At 39.3% G+C, this 21969-nt stretch overlaps 1 protein-coding gene and 1 pseudogene across 8 annotated transcripts; one reads left to right on the plus strand and one right to left on the minus strand.

The window, feature by feature from the left end:
* The first annotated feature begins 119 nt into the window (after window positions 1-119).
* Window positions 120-16781, plus strand: LOC145907940 (uncharacterized). 8 transcript variants are annotated; one of them, XM_082995063.1, is made up of 14 exons: window positions 120-246; window positions 3924-4046; window positions 4611-4746; window positions 6504-6593; window positions 10556-10648; window positions 10929-10955; window positions 13401-14735; window positions 14814-14894; window positions 15099-15167; window positions 15240-15311; window positions 15627-15701; window positions 15822-16057; window positions 16121-16285; window positions 16343-16781. In XM_082995063.1, the coding sequence occupies exons 4-14, from the start codon at window positions 6527-6529 to the stop codon at window positions 16367-16369; spliced, it is 2247 nt and encodes a 748-aa protein (XP_082851189.1). In that variant the 5' UTR covers window positions 120-246; window positions 3924-4046; window positions 4611-4746; window positions 6504-6526; the 3' UTR covers window positions 16370-16781. The 8 variants fall into 8 exon arrangements, with proteins under 8 accessions (XP_082851189.1, XP_082851188.1, XP_082851191.1 ...); XM_082995061.1 differs by lacking the exons at window positions 3924-4046; window positions 4611-4746 and adding an exon at window positions 3273-3408 and having other exon boundaries at window positions 162-246; XM_082995060.1 differs by lacking the exons at window positions 120-246; window positions 3924-4046; window positions 4611-4746 and adding exons at window positions 2608-2708; window positions 3273-3408.
* Window positions 16782-19716: 2935 nt separating this feature from the next.
* On the minus strand, window positions 19717-21533 carry LOC145909686 (general transcription factor II-I repeat domain-containing protein 2A-like; annotated as a pseudogene).
* Window positions 21534-21969: the final 436 nt, after the last annotated feature.

Below are 21969 nucleotides of genomic sequence, written 5' to 3' on the forward strand. Positions count from 1 at the left end.
AACTGACGTAAAACGTTCCGCTTCAACATGGAGAAAATATTCAGACACGTTTGGTTTATGTCTGTGTTCGGTGATGCGTGAAACGCTTGAGTTTTTCTTCGGTCTCGCTTATCGGGAATGAATGTTCGCTTACAGCGTTTGCGCAAATACAGTCCAGTGTCAGCGCGAAGCTTAGGGTAACAATCAAACGTTGTTTTGCATGTTAGGAGAAACAGAATCCATATCAAGGTGTGGGAATTATTCGAGGTGAGGATTTTTAGCAAATCAATGAACGTGCAAGTCGGTATTTATGCGTATCTTGATTTACACTATTTGCACATGTATTAAGCGAAACTTGATGTTTGGTTACATTACCCACAAACCACAACCAGCTGTGAATATTGATCGAAGATCCATTGCCTTGAGGTCAACTTGCGGACTGATTAAGTTTCAAAACGACTGATATTGTAACACTACGCACTAGACGAAATCAAGTTAATGTGGAACTTTGTGCCAAACTTACGTTTCATTAAAACACAAACATACAGCAATTGTGAGGCTTGCAGAAAACAACAACGGCATATCACAAACTAACGCTCATATTCCCAAGGGTATAGTCGTGGCAGGAAGTACTGCGTAGAACGAACAATACAAATCCAGCCAAATCTTTTCTCGAACAAAATAAGGAGCACGCGTCGATGCGCGCCAGGGTAATTTCCGCCCCTTGGGCACCATGACGTTCGAGGTCAAGGTCGTGGCCTTCAGTATGTATGGTTGTGCCCTAATATGACGTATTCCGTGTTTGATGTTCGCTCATATGTAGTTTAATACGATTTATTGTCAGGAAAAACTTGTACGTTGTGTATGAAGACGAAATACGCTTGACTGGGTCTATTCGGAAGCGCGTTTTTGTGCGTGATTGCCACAACTTTTACAGCGTAACAGTATCACAACCGTCCAGTTGTACGCGAACAAGAAAATAAGCATGTTTCTAGATTCCGCGGTCCACAGTTTCGTTGTGTTTGGTATTTTGTTCAGTTCAGTGGCATGTCGCAGCTTTTGAAGATGACGCATAAAGGCGCTTGGTGAAACAAATTGGTTCGCAAGGTCACGTTTAGCTTAACAAGGTTACGCAAGACTGTGTTGATTAAAAAACCACGACTTATTTTTATTAATGGTGTCCACATTTAGTCTAGTCCACGCGCGAAAATTTTTTCGTCACTTACCAAAAAACCTGTGATAGAGATTACCGATTGGTGCAACCGTTTTGTGCTAGCTGCCGCGCTCCTGCAAAAAAGATGTAGGCGTGCACGAATTTGAACGACAGACATGAATCTGTGCAAGCCTTTCGGCTGCTTGAGCTTGCAACATTTTCAACTGGCCCGCCATTGCACAACAGGTTTGTCTCACGTAACAAGTAGTTGTATTCAGATTTTTATGGCATGTGGTACTATTGGGAACAAAGTATATTGACTTAAGAGGTGTGATGCTGCCTCACCAAGAAACAAATTGCGCTTAGCAAGCAACTTGATGCGATTTCCATAAACCCAGTATAGCCACGTGTCCACCAATCACTTTACATAGATTTACAAAAAGACCTGAACGCATTGCGAGCCAATAAACTTTGCGAAGTTTCCACCAGGAATTTGTTGTAATACTATAATCGGCAATTTTGTTTATATAATCACAGGGTTGTCGTAATTTACCAGTTAAAAGGGACGTTGTGGTGCTCTACAACCGGTTTTAATATTTTGCCTATATAAACGGTAATCTAAGATCCATTGCCTTAAGGTCAACTTGCGGATTGATTAAGTTTTAAAATGACAGATATTGCAACACTACGCACCAGATGAAATCAAGTCAAACTTACGTTTAATTAAAACACAAAACCTACGGCAATTACGAGGCTTGCATAAGATGAAAAAACAACTGCATATCACAAACAAACGCTCATATTTCGAAGGGTATGGCCGTGGCAGGAAGTACTGAAGTGCTGAGTAGAACGAACAATACAAATCCAAAAGTACGCTTCGATGCGCGCCAGGGTAATTTCCGCCCCTTGAGCACCATGACGTTCGAGGTCCAGGTCGTGGCCTTCAGTATGTATAGTTGTGCCCTAATATGACGTATTCCGTGTTTCATGTTCGCTCATATGTAGTTTAAAACAATTCATTGTCAGGGAAAACTTGTACGTTGTGTATAAAGACGAAATACGCTTGACTGGCTCTATTCGGTAGCGCGTTTTTGTGCGTGAATGTCACAACTTTTACAGCGCAAAAGTATCACAACCGTCCAGTTGTACGCGAACAAGAAAATAAGCATATTGTTAGATTCCGCGGTCCACAGTTTCGTTGTGTTTGGTATATTTTGTTCAGTTCAGTGCCATGTCGCAGCTTCTGAAGATGGCGCATAAAGGCGCTTGGTGAAACAGATTGGTTCGCAAGGTCACGTTTACCTTAACAAGGTTACGCAAGACTTTGTTGATTAGACTTATTTTTCATTGATGCTGTTCACATTTAGCCTAGTCCACGCGCGAAAAATTTCTCGTCACTTACCATATAAACCTGTGATAGAGATTACCGATTGGTGCAACCGTTTTGTGCCAGCTGCCGCGCCCCTGTAGAAAAGATGTAGGCGTGCACGAATTTGAACGACAGACATGAATCTGTGCAAGCCTTTCGGCTGCTTGAGCTTGTAACATTTTTAACTGGCCCGCCATTGAACAACAGGTTTGTCTCACGTAACAAGTAGTTGTATTCAGATTTTTATGGCATGTGGTACTATTGGGAACAAAGTATATTGACTTAAGAGGTGTGATGCTGCCTCACCAAGAAACAAATTGCGCTTAGCAAGCAACTTGATGCGATTTCCATAAACCCAGTATAGCCACGTGTCCACCAATCACTTTACATAGATTTACAAAAAGACCTGAACGCATTGCGAGCCAATAAACTTTGCGAAGTTTCCACCAGGAATTTGTTGTAATACTATAATCGGCAATTTTGTTTATATAATCACAGGTTTGTGGTAATTTACCAGTTAAAAGAGACGTTGTGGTGCTCTACAACCGGTTTTAATATTTTGCCTATATAAACGGTAATCTAAGATCCATTGCCTTAAGGTCAACTTGCGGATTGATTAAGTTTTAAAATGACAGATATTGCAACACTACGCACCAGATGAAATCAAGTCAAACTTACGTTTAATTAAAACACAAAACCTACGGCAATTAGGAGGCTTGCATAAGATGAAAAAACAACTGCATATCATAAACAAACGCTCATATTTCGAAGGGTATAGCCGTGGCAGGAAGTACTGAAGTGCTGCGTTGAACGAACAAAACAAATCCAGGAGTACGCTTCGATGCGCGCCAGGGTAATTTCCGCCCCTTGAGCACCATGACGTTCGAGGTCCAGGTCGTGGCCTTCAGTATGTATAGTTGTGCCCTAATATGACGTATTCCGTGTTTCATGTTCGCTCATATGTAGTTTAAAACAATTCATTGTCAGGGAAAACTTGTACGTTGTGTAAAAAGACGAAATACGCTTGACTGGGCCTATTCGGTAGCGCTTTTTTGTGCGTGATTGCCACTACTTTTACAGCGCAAAAGTATCACAACCGTCCAGTTGTACGTAAACAAGAAAATAAGCATGTTTCTAGATTCCGCGGTTCACAGTTTCGTTGTGTTTGGTATATTTTGTTCAGTTCAGTGCCATGTCGCAGCTTCTGAAGATGGCGAATAAAGGCGCTTGGTGAAACAAATTGGTTCGCAAGGTCACGTTTAGCTTAACAAGGTTACGCAAGACTGTGTTGATTAAAAAACCACGACTTATTTTTATTAATGGTGTTCACATTTAGTCTAGTCCACGCGCGAAAATTTTTTCGTCACTTACCATATAAACCTGTGATAGAGATTACCGATTGGTGCAACCGTTTTGTGCTAGCTGCCGCGCTCCTGCAGAAAAGATGTAGGCGTGCACGAATTTGAACGACAGACGTGAATCTGTGCAAGCCTTTCGGCTGCTTGAGCTTGTAACATTTTGAACTGGCCCGCCATTGAACAACAGGTTTGTCTCACGTAACAACTAGTTGTATTCAGATTTTTATGGCATGTGGTACTATTGGGAACAAAGTGTATTGACTTAAGAGTTGTGATGCTGCCTCACCAAGAAACAAATTGCGCTTAGCAAGCAACTTGATGCGATTTCCATAAACCCGGTATAGCCACGTGTCCACCAATCACTTTACATAGATTTACAAAAAGACCTGAACGCATTGCGAGCCAATAAACTGTGCGAAGTTTCCACCAGGAATTTGTTGTAATACTATAATCGGCAATTTTGTTTATATAATCACAGGGTTGTCGTAATTTACCAGTTAAAAGAGACGTTGTGGTGCTCTACAACCGGTTTTAATATTTTGCCTATATAAACGGTAATCTAAGATCCATTGCCTTAAGGTCAACTCGCGGATTGATTAAGTTTCAAAATGACAGATATTGCATCACTGCGCACCAAATGAAATCAAGTCAAACTTACGTTTAATTAAAACTTAAAACCTATGGCAATTGTGAGGCTTGCATAAGATGAAAAAACAACTGCATATCACAAACAAACGCTCATATTTCGAAGGGTATAGCCGTGGCAGGAAGTACTGAAGTGCTGCGTTGAACGAACAATACAAATCCAGGAGTACGCTTCGATGCGCGCCAGGGTAATTTCCGCCCCTTGGGCACCATGACGTTCGAGGTCCAGGTCGTGGCCTTCTGTATGTCTGGTTGTACCCTAATATGACGTATTCCGTGTTTCATGTTCGCTAATATTTTGCTGTAGTTTATTACGATTCATTGTCAGACAAAACTTGTACGTTGTGTATGAAGCTGAAATACGCTTGACTGGGTCTATTTGGAAGCGCGTTTTTGTGCGTGAATGTCACAACTTTTACAGCGCAAAAGTATCACAACCGTCCAGTTGTACGCGAACAAGAAAATAAGCATGTTTCTGGATTCCGCGGTCCACAGTTTCGTTGTATTTGGTATTTTGTTCAGTTTAGTAACATGTCGTTGTATTTGAAGATAGGGCATAGAGGCGGTTGGTGATTGTTGTGTAAACACATTGGTTCGCAAGGTCACGTTTAGTTTAGCAAGGTTGCGCAAGGCCGTGTTGATTAAAATAAAAACAGATGTCGACGAAGACAAAACAAGAAACAATAAACTTGCGTCCACTTATGTTCCATTTATTCTGTCCACATTTAGCCTAGCCCAGTTAGAAAATTATCCCGGTATCACTAATGTTGTACCGAGCGATCATTAATTATCATTATAGATTTGCACCCCCAAATTCGGCTATAATTCTGGAACACCTAAACATGAATGACTATACTTGACCGTCATGAGTGAGAATATGGCATATATCAGTGATGCGACTGGGATAAAGTTTGACTGGGAGTCCACCCGCGAAAAATTCTTGTCATTTACCGTATGTGAACCTGTGATAGCGTTTACTGACTGGTGCAACCGTTTAAGTTGTAGTAATACTATAATCGGGGATTTTATTTGCCAGCAAACAGAATTTACCAACCAGTGTATTCACAGAATTGTCATAATTTGCCAGGTAAAAAAGACGTTGTGAAGCTCTACAACCAGTTTCAATAGTTTTTCTTTAATTACACAACGGTTGTATTGTGCAATGGGTCACATTTTGAGACCGTAAACACAGATTAATTTAATCGACTTAACTTCGTGGCAATGGTGCCCATTCCGCCACTCGTTAACATGACGAGGAAATAAATTGGGAAACGTGGAAGATACCGCTTGTTATAGGAATTTGGTTCAGGTTCAGGTTTTTCTGCACCCATACCGTGACAAACCACTTATGAAACAACAAGATTTTATCACGATTTAAATTTTTGTACAATATTTTGCTTTAAACTGTACAGTCAACACTGAGTGGATGTCTTTGCTTGGGCGTTTCATCATCAAGGTGGTCGGCTGATAGTCACACCAGCTGCACTGATGAGAAACAGTGGCCATCTGTCTGCAGCTTACACAGTATTTTGCTGTTAGTGACGTGTTGGTTGTTTTTTACGGCCCATATCTGAACTAGGCAAGCCACACACGGTAAACGCAGTGTGAAAATTTGTTAAATTTTAGGTTCAGCTCATGAGTGCCACCAAGCGACTGGGTCGAAATGTTTGTTCTATTCATTTACTATTACGCGATCTGGAGTAACGTGTCCCGGTTTTCAGGCAATTTAGTTAAATGTTAGGCTTCAGCAAACTGCAATCTAAGATAAGACTGTCAGTTTGTGAGCTTTTACTTGTGTTGGTTGTAAACCACGTTGTTCTATATATTTAGTGATAGCGATGATTCTGAAATGTAAAGCATGTTTGAAAGACATATGTGCAGTTTATATTTCTCCCCATTATGAACTAAAATTTGCGTGTACTGTTTACAAACCTTAAGATTTATGAGTTTGTGATAAGTAATCATTTTTGCTTAGTGATAACTATTTTTTTATTCTAAGGAAGATAGTTATCAACAAACATCATGTCAGAAATCGAAAAGAAAACTATTTCAGAAATTGATTCACAAATTAACCAACAACAAAAAGCAGGTAAGTTGTGTTTCTCAATTAATTCACAGATGCTTCAAAAAGAAAGATATTTGTAAATTAATACCGCAAGTGGCTTTCAATATCGTTTAAATTATTGTATCAAACAGTAGAATGTAAATTGCAACTAAAAAAGGTGGTCCACAAACTCCACCGTGAGGTAGCTTCGCGTCCCACAATGGTTTCCACCATTGAAGATGAGAACTTGACACCCTTGGTGGTATATACCACTTAGCTCTATTTCTGCGGCTGAACTGACACCGTTTCGTACAAAACAAGGTGTCATAAATTTTATTCTCATGCACGCTTTTGACGATTGTATATCGCACAGTTTGCACCTGTCGCCTACAGCTTGTTTAAAACACGCTGTACACAAATGGGGCGATTTTTCACTAAAGTGCTGCAGAAAAGTTGTGGAGACTTCAGGAACTGCTCAGGAAAACCAAAAAAGAGCATCCAATAACTGCATATCATTGCAACAACGGCTTCTGACAAGTTAGATGCAACGCATAACTTTCATATCAAGACAAGTATTTCCCCCCAGCTTGAAGCGTCAAACCCAGATTAAATTTTTGAAACATTACTCATTCACAAATAACGAAAATATATGCAATGACCTGGTTTGTAATGAAATATAATGCAATGTTTTCATTCAAAATAGTTGGCCAAAGCAACAAAACTTTTTCCTTCCTAAAAAACAACAACAATCAAGCCGGATTTTTCTTTACATTTCACTGGCGGGTTGTGCAAGTGTGGACAAGGCCCAGCAAACAAAATGGCCACGCTTTAAATCCTTGGCAAACAGTGTAAAGAAAAGTTAATTGAAAAATGCACTTATTTGTTATTCCATCTGACAAGCCAATAAAGCAAAATAAAACGTGGAATATAGGTTACAAACACAACAAAAACTCACTACATCACACATTTGCCTAAACCTCACACCTGTTGGTTAAATTTAGATTGCCAGATATCTGTGAAATGTAATAGGTCATCGGTTTGGATAAGATTTTCCAGCCTCTGAAAAGAAACCAGATTATTTCATTACAATTTGCATATCATGACAATTTTGGTAGTAGATTGACATTAAAGTGTGTAAAATCGTGCACCTACTTATTATTAAAAGCACTTTTTGTAACTATCTGCGTATGAAACTGTAAAGTACGTTTATGGCGGTCTTCTATAAAATTATAATTTGGATTTTGTTTGGCCAATTTTAGAATGGATCTTCTTATATCTTTTAATCTTTGTCTCAAACTACTAACCCACATGCCCTTAATAATAAACCAAAATAAATACTGTGATGGACAGAAATCCCCACTATACTAAACACTTAGTTAAACATGATCTACATACCCACTTGAAATTCACCCCATTGTCTGCCACGGAAATAGAAAAATTACCTCTTTTTTTTGCTAATCCATTCGTTTATGGAATGATCTTCCATAAGAAATTCGATATGTAAAGTCTCCTTCCGTTTCCAAAAATAAAGTTCAAAAGCATCTGACTACACATCCCGTCAAAAATTTACACCTACGTGGATCTTGCCCAAAGACAACTGCCATTCATTGCATATTTTTTGTTCATCCTGATTTAAGTGATGCAAATACCTTGTCTCTGTTCAGTGCAGTTCGCGAGTATCCGCGTGTTTCCAAAAGATTTTCATATGAACCGCAAATAGTTTTGTTATTTGGTCTTTGCTTGGTAAGCTGTACCCCTCCAACGCAGGTTCTACTGGCGTAGATGTAGTTGCAAGTAAAAAGACGATGACGTATGTAATGTAGTAGTCTCTATAATATCATTTTGCAACGCCGGCAAACAATCTTAAAATTACTTGTGTATTTTTTGCTAATACTTGTCCCAAATAATGTCCAAACGCTAAGAATATTACAGCTTATTGTCATAATATGAAGAAGTGTAACAAACAAACAGATGACAAGAAGTTTGCGGCAAATCTGTTGGATTTAGTCTGCATTTGGTTCGTTACACCCAGTATTGACTGGCAGGATAATATCACTTTTCTTTCACCACAATTCACATGATCTTCCATGATTACTTCAAGTCATTAGCCATATTTAGGGGAGAGTTGCAGTTTGTAAACTGTGGTGGAAGGCGTATTTCGTGGTGTATTGTTTCACTACTTATATTGTGACGTGGCAATCTGCTATTATGAATGTTGTGGTTACAGAAAAAACGCTACGCTCAGAATACACATGACGACCATTCAGACCAGGAGTGGGTTATCCTGTTGGTGGAAAGTTGGGTGGGCGCGTTTATGTCTAGTGGGACGAACGGCGCAGCACCAGGCTGCGCACAAGCGGTTGTAACAATATCATTTTAGGGGACTGGAAAATGCCTCGGGGAAAATCCTGTATACTCTTTGCTGCAAGAAGTTGGACAACTGCCATACGTGTCTAATTCAATGAAAGGATCAGGAGCAGAAATCATCAACTTGGTATTGCTAGGACTTTTAGAGTGGTATTTGCTTTCAGAATGGATATTTTCACATGGTAATAATGCAGACTTCGAAATTTCACCCACAGGTTTGTCACTGACATAACCTGGCCTAAAATCTTCATCTGAAAATACATTGCTATTGTAAGGAAAAATTCCTGTAACTACAAATCCTTTTTATATATGTTTTGGAGTTGCAGAAATTGGTGATGTCTTCTTTACAATTGCTGGAATATCATAAATTTTCATTATTTTGCCAGGATTGCTTTTCATCCATCACAGGCAGTTTTTACATACTTTTTGAATAGTTAAAATACTGTTCTATCCTGGGGTGGTAGAGTTAGTAGTACCACACCATTATTTCTGCTGTAATCAGTTCAAGGAATACTCATGTGTGATATGTGGTTGTCAAGTTAAATTAAAACCGTTAATGTTGAAGAAAAAACATAAAATCTTCAGCTTTCATCCAACCACTTGTATTTGGCGAAGCTACACACCCTAAAGAACCTGACTTTGTAAAGTAATCTTGACATTTTTTTCCTGTTTTTCTTGAATAACTTGACGTCCATCGGTGCATTAACAACAAAACTAAAAAAGGTGTGTCCCGGATGTGTGCTCATAATAAACTTGATTCAATTCATACAAGTAGTAATCGAGTAGCTGACCGAATAGGAGGCTGAAACTTGATGTAGCCTTCCTCGATTGTAAGCTTTGCGCAACAAGGTTTCGCGTCATCATCAGTTGTTGTTCCACAAACATAAAAATAATTGACTATGACTTCCGTTGAAACCTTGGCCATGCTTGGACTACCCATTTAATTTGTTGTTAAAGATTAGGTGCCTTTATTTAACCGCCTAATGTGTAGTCAAACTTGTCTTTACGAAACCAGTCATCGTAGAACTCGCGAAAGTATTGCTCAAATGGTTTGTTGATACACACACAGACATTACAACATCGTTGTACCCCTTAGGTCGACGGTGGTGTTGTTGGGCAAATCAACGAAAGATAAAAGATGTGCAGATCTCTTTGCTTTTGTTAAAAGCCACAAAACTTTGAAGTTTATTATACAAGTAACGTGGCACTGATCAGTGGATAAAAGCCACAAAACTTTGAAGTTTATTGTACAAATAACGTGGCACTGATCAGTGGTTGTCCGCCTGCTTATTGTAAATTGAACCATCTCAAAAACTTGCAAAGCCAACAGTGAGACGCTGTAAACTCCCACAGATTGTTTTCGGCGGCCATTTTGATTGCCCAAACTGTAATTAACTTCGTGGAGACGTAATTTTGTTGCTCTCGCTCATAAGCAATTTTTTCCATTAACTTATATTTCATAGTCGACAAGAAACGCTTCCTTCCACAGCCAAGTTTCAACTTCTATTTTAATGGCCCTGGTTGATATTTTACTGGATTCATAAGATCTTGCCAGATTTGTTTGTGTTTTTATGGGTTTTCCATGATTTTATCCCAGACTGGAACATCTATTTGTCATAAAGAAGACTATTTGTTTTTAGGTTCATCGCTACAAATATCCGCACACGGAGCAAAAATTCATGGCTGCATTTTCGGAGTTCAGGGCAACGTCAACATTGGTAACTTTTCTCCAGGTATCTCATATGTAGTAAAACGACTAAAGCATGCATTAGTTTGTGTATTAAGTTCGATATCGCTGTTTTGTCAAGTTATTGGTGGAGTAAACCATTTGGTTTTTGAAGAATGTCAAAACTGAACACATTAACAATATGCAATGGCAAAACAATCATCACATTTCGTAATTGATTTCGCATGCACGGAAACGCTATTTCCTGATCGCAACATACATACAGTATGACTACTGATGTTATGGAAAACTAGTTTAACTTTCTAAGATTGTACTTTTGCAATTAGGTGCAACAAACACTGAAGAAGATAAAGGTAAATAATGTTTTTACTTGAAACTTTACTTAAGTGCAAGTGTGTGTGCTGCTACCGAATCTAAGTATAGTGTGTCACAACCGCTACGTCATCTGTATGTCAATTAGTGAAATTTCGAATCGTATTAATTCGGTTCGGACCGAAACCGAATCACTTGTGAGACAAACAATCGTGCTGCAACAGGATAGTTGTTCAAGTGTATATTACCGACATGGGCGTATCCAGGGGGGGAGGGTCCGAGGGGTCCGGACCCCCCCCCTTTTGTAAAATATTTGGTCCTTTTTGACAACTAAACAAATGCCACTGTATTTTTTTATCAAAATCCGCGTGAAAACCAGAAATTTTCTTTGACGTTGACCTAAAAACCGCATCGTGCTTACATTCGCCATTGTTTCCAAACAGGGAGCATCGTTACCGAACACTTGGCATTGTTACCAAACATGGTGCATTGTTACAAAACAAGTGTAATTTTTCGTCAGTTTACGGACGAAACGTCGTTTTTCAGTGGCCACGTTGTAATGACAAGCGGTTTACTTGCGTGAAAGTCAAACTTGCCATAGCGTTACACAATTGCGCAAGCCAGAAAGCCACCGTTTATGTAACGATTGGCGCGAACACCGGCGTTCGTATTTTGCGATTCTCGCCCACAATTAACCTTAGTTTATACCTGAAAATCGGGGAATTCTCTAAAAAATTTGGACCCCCCTTTAAAAATTCCTGGATACGCCCCTGATTACCGATATTGTTATTGGCTTGGGCATAACGATAATACTTCAATGAACACCAAAGACTTCACAAAAATAACAAGCAACAGTTTTGTTGTCAATTCACTGAACAATCATAAGGCGTTGTTGATTCCGCGTTAGTTTTAGCGCAGTTTGTAAGATTGCGTGATATACAATTACGCGGAAAAGACATGTTTTGCGCCCAAAATACTATTTAAAAATTATCCATAGTCCATACGCTATTGGTATTCCAGAACGTTTTTCTTGCGCGTAAAAATTCGGTTTTTGGCAGAGGTAAAACAAACTATTCGCCGAAACCAAATCTTCGTAAAATTCGCTGATTCGGCCGAAGCTTCGGTACATCACCAATGCCAGTGACAAAAAAAGTGCTTACTCTCAGGCATATTGTGACAAGTGTCCCGAAATGCAAACGTACATTGATTGCGCATTCACCAAGAATAAAAGCAAGACATGTGCCTGAAAAAAACAATGCTTCATGCTTGTGTTATTAGCGAAAATAATGGCTTAAATGGGCGGCGTGTTAATCAATGTAGCATTAAAACGCTGTGAATGCAATTAAGCGAAAGCAACGACAAATATTGTGTAACGTGGTTTAACGGGAAAGAGGTGTTCGCGTAGTAACTGGGAACTGCTAGCAAGCAAATTTCTGTGACTCATCGTCAGCACTAACCCGTAACATCATAACAGTTGACAATGAAGTCACCTGGCCCACAAATACAAAACATGAAAGTGCCATATTACAAGCATTTAAATCAACACCACACCTATGATAAAGAATTACTAAAAATCCCGCCACCAATTCTAAACTAGAGCTGATTGCAAGACAAACCAAGTCGTTTCAGTTGTGTAAGTATGTCACGTATACAACAGTAACAATAATACGACGAACACAAAAACCAAAACAATGTGCGCAAAATATGGTACAATAAAATATTACAAAAACATCAAGGTCCGCTTCACTCGGTCCATGCACATCGAAACAAGACGAACCTAATACATAAATCTTGTCAGATGTGAAATCCTTCCTTTTTGGCTTTAACATTACTGACTGCAGTTACTAGGCAAGTGGCGGCAAAGCTCCGCTCTTCAAATGAATTACATTAGAGTACACCAATTCAAAACTGCGGGGGGTACGTTGCCACATTCCACTTGTTCGGGACGAAAAGTTGTATGACAAATGTTTTTTCCACATGTTCTTGCTTAAAAAGTCTTCGGTTCGAACGCAAAGTCCGTTGTTTTGGACGGTAGGTCATTTCGTTTCAGTGTAAGCTATGAGAGCCCAAAATACTCATAGTCCGTTCTTCTGGCACATTAAAACGTAAACTTGTATTCACCGACGTTTCACCTGCTTTTCAGCTAGGCTTCCTCAGGGTTTGGCCGTGAAGCATTCTAGTGATAGACGACAAATAATGGCAATATGATCATAATATTAGAGCTGTGATCGCCAAATATAAAGGGCCTGCGCAGTGGGGCGATCCTGCCTTGATGCTATGCGAAAGCGTGGTATTACTTTTGCATAATGGCAACAATTTTTAATTTTTTAAACTAGCAATATAATATCGTACAACAGGAGCTGTCTGTCTTGTAAGAGAACTTCCAGCCAAAAAAGGATATATTTGCCTTTAAATTCAAAGACCAAATACTTTATCAACTGTAAAATATTTTGTTCTCCAGTTAAAAACCTATTTAAAACTTCCAGAAAAAGGGATGCAACAGGCAATTAAAGAAATCAAAATGTACCAATTGGAAAAACTTGAGACAGATGTCGACTCTTACAGTGAAAAGCTTAAAAAGGCTGACATTCCAGAGGTTCATCCATCACTTATCAATACTGATATTTACAAAGGAATTGATCCTGAAAATGAAATTGAGTTTCAGCCATCAACAAACAAGAGAGTTAATGATCGATTTGTTGGTGAACATATAAAATTTATGGATCTAGTTTCAAATTACAAAGGAGAAAAACAGAAAGGCGCATTCCTTGCATTTCTGGGTCCTGCAGGATGTGGCAAAACTACGCTTTCAAAGAGATTGTTCAGACATTTAGAAGCAGAAGATCGCTTAGTGCTTCATCTCAGGTTCATGTACTTAAACTACGGCGAAAAACAACTTACCCTTCGGGAGCTTTTGCTGGATAATCAGTTTATTGATGCTTCTGAGGAAACACTTAGTTTGGTTTTCCAGTGGATGATAACCAACCAGGAAAAGTGTACTTTCGTTTTTGATGGTTTAGATCAGGCAACTTGGACACTAAAAAACATGGCACCCATAAATGTGAAGTATGACACTCCCTTGCCAGTACAACAGCTTGTTGCTAACCTTTGCAGCAGGCAGTGTTTTGCGAAATCTATGCTGATTTTTACATCTCGGCCCCACACATTATTCTCAATACCTTTAGGACTCCGACCGAAGCTTACAATTTATGTTGGCGATTTTTCTCCAGAGGATGCAAAGGCGTTGTTTTATGGTTATGCAGCAGATAAAGCCAATGACCTGTGGAACAACCTTGAAACAAGATCTCCACAGTTGCTCGATTTATGTCGCAATCCTATGCTTTTACAATTCACAGTTTACGCTGGATTGTTTGGTGATGCAAATCACATTTCCACCGCAACGAATGTGTTTGATGCCGTCTTGCAACAACTTGACAGCTCCCAGCATTCACAAGGGGGGGAGAAATTAGAGGACCTTAAATTATCACTTGGTCAAATGGCTTACAAAGGAATAGTTCGCAGAACTGTTGTTTTTAAGCAAGACGACCTTCGAAACGTGGGTTTGGAAGATATAAAAGTACAAGATGTCATAATCAAAATGGTAAAACTGTCCTGGCTCCTCACACGGAAAGTTTTTGACGGGGCGGATGTTCTGTTTTACTTCATGCATCAAATGTTACAAGAAGTGTTTGGAGCATACTACATTGTCCTGTCAATGTTAGAAAAAGAATTTGATCAAATCGTCGACGATTTAGTTACAAAATCCCACTGGGCAATGACTCGTCGTTTTGTTTGTGGCCTTCTGCTCGGACACAAATTGGGTATGTGGAACATACTACAACCAATATTGTACTTTTAAAAAACAATTACTTATTCAATTATTTTGCTTTTAAAACAAGCCAATGATGATAACCGAAATGAAACCAGTTTGGAGTCCAGTACTACCAGTCAAACAGTAAATTCAAGGACTCAAAAAATAGGTCAGCCTTCAATTTATTTTTCCTGTTTTTTAAATGTTGAAAAATATTGCGTTAAAAAACATTGGTTAAAGAACTATATTTACAGCATTACACCATTAAATAAAAGAAAATTAACAATTCTGCTTGACTTTTAACCCAGTTGTGTAGAATTGAAAACTCGCGTGGTTTATCGTGTCACTGTAGTGTTTTAATATCTTTTTGCAGAAAATTCTAGAGGAACAAAGCGTTACTCGACAAATCGTTTCGAAAAACAATCGAAGCGTCCAAGAAAAGGTTTGTTTTTAATTCAAATTAGGTTACCACGACTTTGCATGGAAAATATAGTTCTTAAAATTCTTTTAACAGCTTCTTCAAACACGCTTCCGAAACAATCTACTACATCATCAAGTCGTAATCCTAGCTATCAACCGAAACAAGGTAAACTCGGAACGGAATACAAAGCGTATTCGTCTGGTAATTGTTTAAACATTTGGTAAACTGAAATCGAATGTACAAACACCTACGATCAGCAATGGCGCGGCGGAGCTCTTAAATGGTGGCAATACTTAAATAAAATTCGTTTTGTTACACTATTTGTGACAAAAAGGTGTTATTGACTATTGAGCAACGTCAGCAAACATAGACTATTTTATTGTCTAAACTTGGTTGAAGAGAACAAACTCTTCAACACTTTACAGATAAGAAATGAGCACTTCCGATAATGTTTTATAAAAAATGTTTTGACTTTTTTAGACAAACGTGGAAAAAGGTTATTAAAAAAGCTTTGCAAATTTCTTCCCGAAATTTCAGATAAAGGAGTTTTATTGGGTTAGTATTTGTGTCCGTCGCAGTTCGTAGTTTTATTCGTATAAAAATGTGTGTGTTTACTCCGAAAAAACACCTATTAACATTGTAATTAGCTACACGTCTGTGTTAAACCTGTTTCAGATTTCCTTGGAGATTTGCAAGAAATACAAGAAAAGTTCAGAGATGAAATTTCCCGATCTTGTCCTGAGGTGTTGCATTTAAACAACATTCCAATTAAAGTCTCTGATAGTCACGCTGTGGCTGATTTCCTTTCTCGGATAAAAAGACGTGGTTTGAGTCTGTGGATGGTGGCGTGTCAACTTAATACACAAAATTTGAATGTAATTTGCGATGGAATTCTAAAGATGAAACACAAGGTATGTTTGATTACAGATTATCTACTTTCAAATGCAATTGTCGCTTACAACCAATCTTTACAGTTAAAAGATCTATACCTGAGTAGCAACAAGTTTGAGAAACACGATATTGAAATTATTTGTCGGATTTTACCGAAAGTTAATGGAAAGTTGTACCTTTCTGGGTGCGGATTAGATTCCGAGTCTATTCGAATTGTAGAGGAAGAGCAGAGAAAACTGAAACATCCAGTAAGAACTTCAGTTACATTGGCATGTACATAAATTAAATACATGTTATTTTTTTAGCAAATTATTGGCTTGGAACGCCAATAAGAGCATTGGTCACAGAAATAGCCAGATTACTCCAACAACGTTTGGAACCGTCATTTCCGTGTAGGATTGCGCACACGATGCGATATTTATATCCAAACGATATTAGTTTCCCTCGCGATATTCTTGTCCGATCATGTTTGAACTGCTTACTTTACACGCGTTTGTTTTCTTGGTCAGTGAAACTGTTTGCTTTAGCCCTCGTGAAGGTTTCCAGTGTGAAAAGCTCATCGCTGTTTTTGTGCAATTGTTTATCCTTTGTTAAATGCTTTCTGGTTGTGGTCTTGTGACAACCCTTCTTCCAAACCGCCTCTCTCCACTGTATATAAAGTGTATGACTTCCTGGTATAATTTATTCTTTTAACTTCACCTCTACTATCAAATAACTGAAATAAACAGTGGCGGGGTTATTGCATCAGATTTTACATCGCATCAAAAGAGAGCTCACGTGCGAACTTACGTCAAATGTACTGATTAAATATGATTTTCTTTTCAATTGCTAATATTCAAAATACCCAACTTGGTTTCGCAACAGGCAATAAGTATTGGTTTCATCGGAAGTTTGTTTGTGGCAAACCGCCTTTTATCCAGTTTTCAAAGTCCTAATACAAATTTAGGTCGTTTTTTGCTGCATATTGGTTGTATTTCTCTCCATGGTTTTTATTTACTTTATTCTATACATTAAAAATCCCAAATCCGATGTTTTGTTCAAAGTATATGCGTATGTATTTTTCCTGTATGATAAGGTTCATGAAATGCAAAATAAAACTTGCTTGTGATCGAGTGAGTTAGCGAACTACAAAAATAACTTATAGTTTTTTATAATTAGCGTGACTTTTAACGTGACTTTTATTGTCCCACGTTTCACCTGCGATACAGCTGGGCTTCATCAGGGTATTGGTGCGTCACACACACAAACAAGCACCAAAACCTGTACATACACGAAAAATGAAAATATAGTGCCGCTAACACCGCTTGTAAATTCACGTAAAATAATTAAAACGCGGGAACAACAGTTAAAGCAAGTTCTTGTAAGCACCGGGAAATATACGCACTGTTCTCTGTAATTCAAACACAGATTGCTCTTTTGAATTTGAATCGATTCCAGAAGGGGATCGTACTGTGATCTGCCTCCCTCTGCACAACATTACAAGAACTTGTTGTGACTGCTGTTTCCCGCGTTTTTTTAGATATTATCACGTGATTTTACAACAAAACAAAGAATCGTGTGTTTAATATTATCACGTTTAGTTGTGTCAAAAGGCCAGAGTGTAAAAATAAAAGATAGTCAGATGCGTATTGCTGTTATAATAGATAATGTGCTCGATCATTGCAATAGCTCCCGCTTGTACCCAGGTTGAAATGTTAGATAAGGTCCATACACACGATTCTTTGTTTGTTTCATTACCGCGGGCGTACGCTGACAAGAAAGCGTTTGGTCACAGTCTTTCGAGCAGTCGGGTAAACTAGCGGCTGAGCGTTTCCCAGGCGAAATCATTTTTATTTGGCTCATGCCCGCAAGCTTTGGATACAGGTTGCAGATCTGACTGAATGTTTTCGTCTCGCAGCCTTCTTTGCGAAGGTTCTGTAGTTTGGTGGAATGTCCTTGATCAGACTGCCGAGGGTTGTAGAAAAGGGTTCCCAATTTGTCTTTGTCATCGCATACAATCTTCTAACTTTGAGTAGCGATATAGCTGCGTTTCCATCTTGAGATGAAATTAAGTTTTCGTATTTAACAGAATGCTTATATCAGGCCCACCTGTTTGGGTAATGTTTCAAGAAACAAAACAAGAATAAAACGTTTCTTTTACAGCCTAATGTAACAAAGGGTATATTTACTTTTTTGCAGAAAAGTATTGCTACACTGCCATTGTTGATATGTTGCTTACGTGTCCTCTATTTCAAACAAGTACATTTTAACAATTAAAAACACGATTATTGTAAATGGCTCACCGAACGATTCTCCAGTCCGTTTCAATTTATCATGAGGGGGAAATCCTTTTTTCCGTCTTGAAGAGACATCACTACAGGACACTTCCGTGTTGAATACTGTGTTAAAAGAAGTAAATATTCAAATAAAGAAATACCGTGTTTTTATTTCCTTGCGAATGGCCATCCAGCAATTCAAATGAGAAAATTTAAGATAAATTTTTGAGGTAATCTGTTAAAAAAGAACCTCCCTACAGGTATTATGATAGTGGTGAGCAATCGAGATTTTTTTGAGAGTAAAATCTGCCCAAGTCCAGTTTAGAAAAATATTGAGAACCAGATAGGCGAGCAAGTGTTGCATCTACAGTAGGCAGCATCAGTCGTTCACAACAAACACGTTTTTTTTTTCAACTGAGTATAGTCTACACATATTCTTGCAGATTTCTTTTTCTTGGTACCACAATCATACCAGCGCCAGTGCACGATAAATAGGTTCAATTTCTTCCATTCTTTTTAGTATAAAAAGGAAGTGGCACTCTGCGAGACAAAATGATTTTGCTGATTATTCAAAATCGTTCTTGGCACATAAGTTTCTGAAGTTACTTATTCGAAACCGACGTTTCGTCTGCCATTCGGCGAGACTTCCTCAGGGTTATGCCAACATATTGCATCAAGCGCATAAACACTAAAAACGCAAGAAAACACGTTTGAAACCCAAGAAAAAGGGGAATAGATAACATTGGCACCGCTTGTGTCGTCACGTAACCAGGTGTGTAGCGGGGCGTAACACTTACGACAAGTTGTTGTAAACTGCTGAAAAGTACACGCATTGCTCCTTGTCATTCACGCAATGTTTGTTCTTGTGAATGTGGAGCGTCTCCAGGAATAGACGTTTTGTGTGATCCTCTTCCATCTCTAGGACTCGGACCTCGTCGAAGTTAACTCGGTGGCCGAGTGTGACACCGTGTTTTGCCAGTGCTGTCCTCTGGCTATTTTTCGTTGCAACGTCGCGGCGATGCTCTTTTACCCGCGTCTGCAACGCTCTTCCGGTTTCACAGATATATGCTCTACCGCAGTCCTTACACGGAATGTAATAAACAACGCCTTTGGGTTGGGCCGCACCCTTCTCGATAGGGTGTGACACCATACTGCCCAGTGTTCTAAGTGCCTTTGTGTATACCGCAATACCATAGTGCAGGGGTGCACAACCTTTTTACTACTGCCGGCCGCAACGCACGCACTACTGTGTCCTAACGGCCGCAGTTAAATATACTGCCTTTCCAACGGTATACTACTGATAATTTCGACAAGTTGACGTGAGCAATATAAGAAAGGAATGAAAATGATTCCATACCTGAAAAATGTGCACTATTTATTATTTACAAATTACGTATATACAATGTAACGAAGAGTTGAAGTATTTAATGGCTGCCTTGTTCTTGCACGCCCATAGACAAACTTTCGAAGTTAGGTTGCTCGTTTGAAATCATCAGACGAAGACCCGACTCCAAATTGCTGTCCAACATACGTGTTCGGTACTTGTTCTTCAAATACTTCATTTTTGAAAACGCTGCTTCGCACACGTAAGTGCTTCCAAAAAGAACAAGAGTTTTTCTGGCCAATTCTTGCAGTTTAGGATATTCAACTGCACTTTTCCAGGTATTCAGCAAATCTTCTTCGTCTTTAAATTTCTTGACTAGCTGCTCGTTATTTTCAACTCAACCAGCTCCATTTGAAGACGTAACGGTGCAATTTCGGTTTCCACCAGATGTGGAAAAGCAACGATTCTGATTGTTTGCGAAATTTTCTCAAAATCTTTAAAACGGTTAGCGAATTCCTCCAACAGCCCGTCGAAAACGCCGGAAAATATATCGATTGGAATATTCCCAACATTTATTTCTTTGCTGTCAATCAGCGCTGTCACTTGCGGAAAATGAAAGAAATTGCGTTGCCTTAGATGACTTTTAAAGAGTAGACATTTGTCCCGGAAATCTTGTACTTTTTTGTACAGGAGACAAACTGTTGTTGTTTTTCCTTGCAAACTTTGGTTCAGATAGTTGACATGAGTTAGAAAATCCACCAGAAAAGCAAGAGATGTGAGGAAGTCAACGTTGATCAGGGGGCAGTACTTGTTTTTAAAGCCATAATATTCTGTTATTTCTTTTCGCAAAAGCAAAACACGGCAAGACGTCTCTCCCTGAGACAACCAACGGACGGAGGAGTGATAAAGCACATCCTCTGCTGACGTATCACTTGAGCTTAAAATTTCTTGAAATTGCCTGTGATGAAGAGCATTTGCCCGAATGAATAAAATAATACCATTTACGTCTTTCAGAACGTTACTTAAAGCAACGGATTTGGCACACAATGCTTCCTGGTGGATAATACAATGAAGATTAACGAGCTCGTTATTTTCATGCTCCTTACATACGTAATCTGACAATCTTGTCACAAATCCTTGTTGCTTACCCGTCATGGCAGGTGCGCCATCCGTGCAAATGCCACGAAGACTTTTTAAATCTAATCCGGACCGAATGCAGGCATTTTTGACTGCATCAAATATGTCTTCACCACGGGTGCGGGTAGCCAGTGTTTCCATTGAAAGAAGATCCTCACACAACTCAAAACTTGTAGATAGAGAACGAACGAAGACTAGCAGTTGCGCAGAGTCGTTGATGTCTGTAGATTCGTCAACAGCGAGCGCAAGTAAACTTCCTTCTTTATTAACTTTTGCTTTCAGAGAGAGCTTCAACTGCTGAGCGATGTCAGATTGCCGGCGCTGCACAGTAGCGCGCGAAAGAGGAATCGATGAGTAATCTATTTCTTTGCCGGGATGAATGCATTTCACAACGTCCATGATACATCGCTTAACAAGTTCCCCATCGGAATAAGGCTTTCCTGCAACACCAAGATGATATGCCACTCTGTAGGAAGCTTCGCAACGGTGATTGGTGGAGTGAACGAAAGAAGAGATGCAAGCGGTTTGCTGACGAACACGCTTTTTTAAATTTTCGACACAGACCTTCCTAGACTCTCCATCCAACTTTGCATAGGCGTGTGACAAATGCCGCTGAAAATGCTGCTTTGCATTATCCCCTTTTACAGTTTTAACGATTTGGCTGCAAATTAAACACTTCATGGAATGTGTTGCTGTCTGCATCATGAAATAATCCACCTCCCATTTGGGATTAAACGCCCTTTTCTCTTCTTTTAGCAACCTTTTGCGTTTCAGCGACATGACTGATTGAGTCCACTGTTTAGCTTTTTGACAAATGTACATGCGTACATGACAATTGACAGACATGCTATCAATGTTTTGTGACGTCACCATCCGTATTGTTTCGCTTTGTTTCGCCTGTGTTTCAAAAGTTGCGGTGGCTGCAACAGTTACTACTCGCTACAGCGAACGAATGTGTACAACGCGGAAATGGAAATGGGCCTAATTAAAAGCTTAACTCTTGAGACATTAAAAAACAAGTTTCAGAAGCAACGACGGCCGCCAATGCATGTATTTGGATATAAATGTGCACGGCCGCCAAAAATAGCGTCCGCGGCCGCAGGTTGTGCACCGCTGCCATAGTGTAACATCATACGCTTAGCGTGCCTGTTAGAACAGGAACGTGTGGCAAAAAGATCGTACCGGTAGTTATCGCTGTTTCTTGTGGCTTGACCGC

Source organism: Ascidia mentula, chromosome 7 (assembly GCF_947561715.1).
Source record: "Ascidia mentula chromosome 7, kaAscMent1.1, whole genome shotgun sequence".
NCBI lineage: Eukaryota > Metazoa > Chordata > Ascidiacea > Phlebobranchia > Ascidiidae > Ascidia > Ascidia mentula.

What these genes read in the sequence shown, in the direction of transcription:
- LOC145907940 (XM_082995063.1), top strand. Translation starts at nt 6,527, where the DNA reads ATGTCAGAAATCGAAAAGAAAACTATTTCAGAAATTGATTCACAAATT. An exon ending in TAACCAACAACAAAAAGCAG is followed by an intron (nt 6,594 to 10,555) that starts GTAAGTTGTGTT and finishes ATTTGTTTTTAG; the next exon opens with GTTCATCGCTACAAATATCC. An exon ending in AGAGAAAACTGAAACATCCA is followed by an intron (nt 16,286 to 16,342) that starts GTAAGAACTTCA and finishes TTATTTTTTTAG; the next exon opens with CAAATTATTGGCTTGGAACG.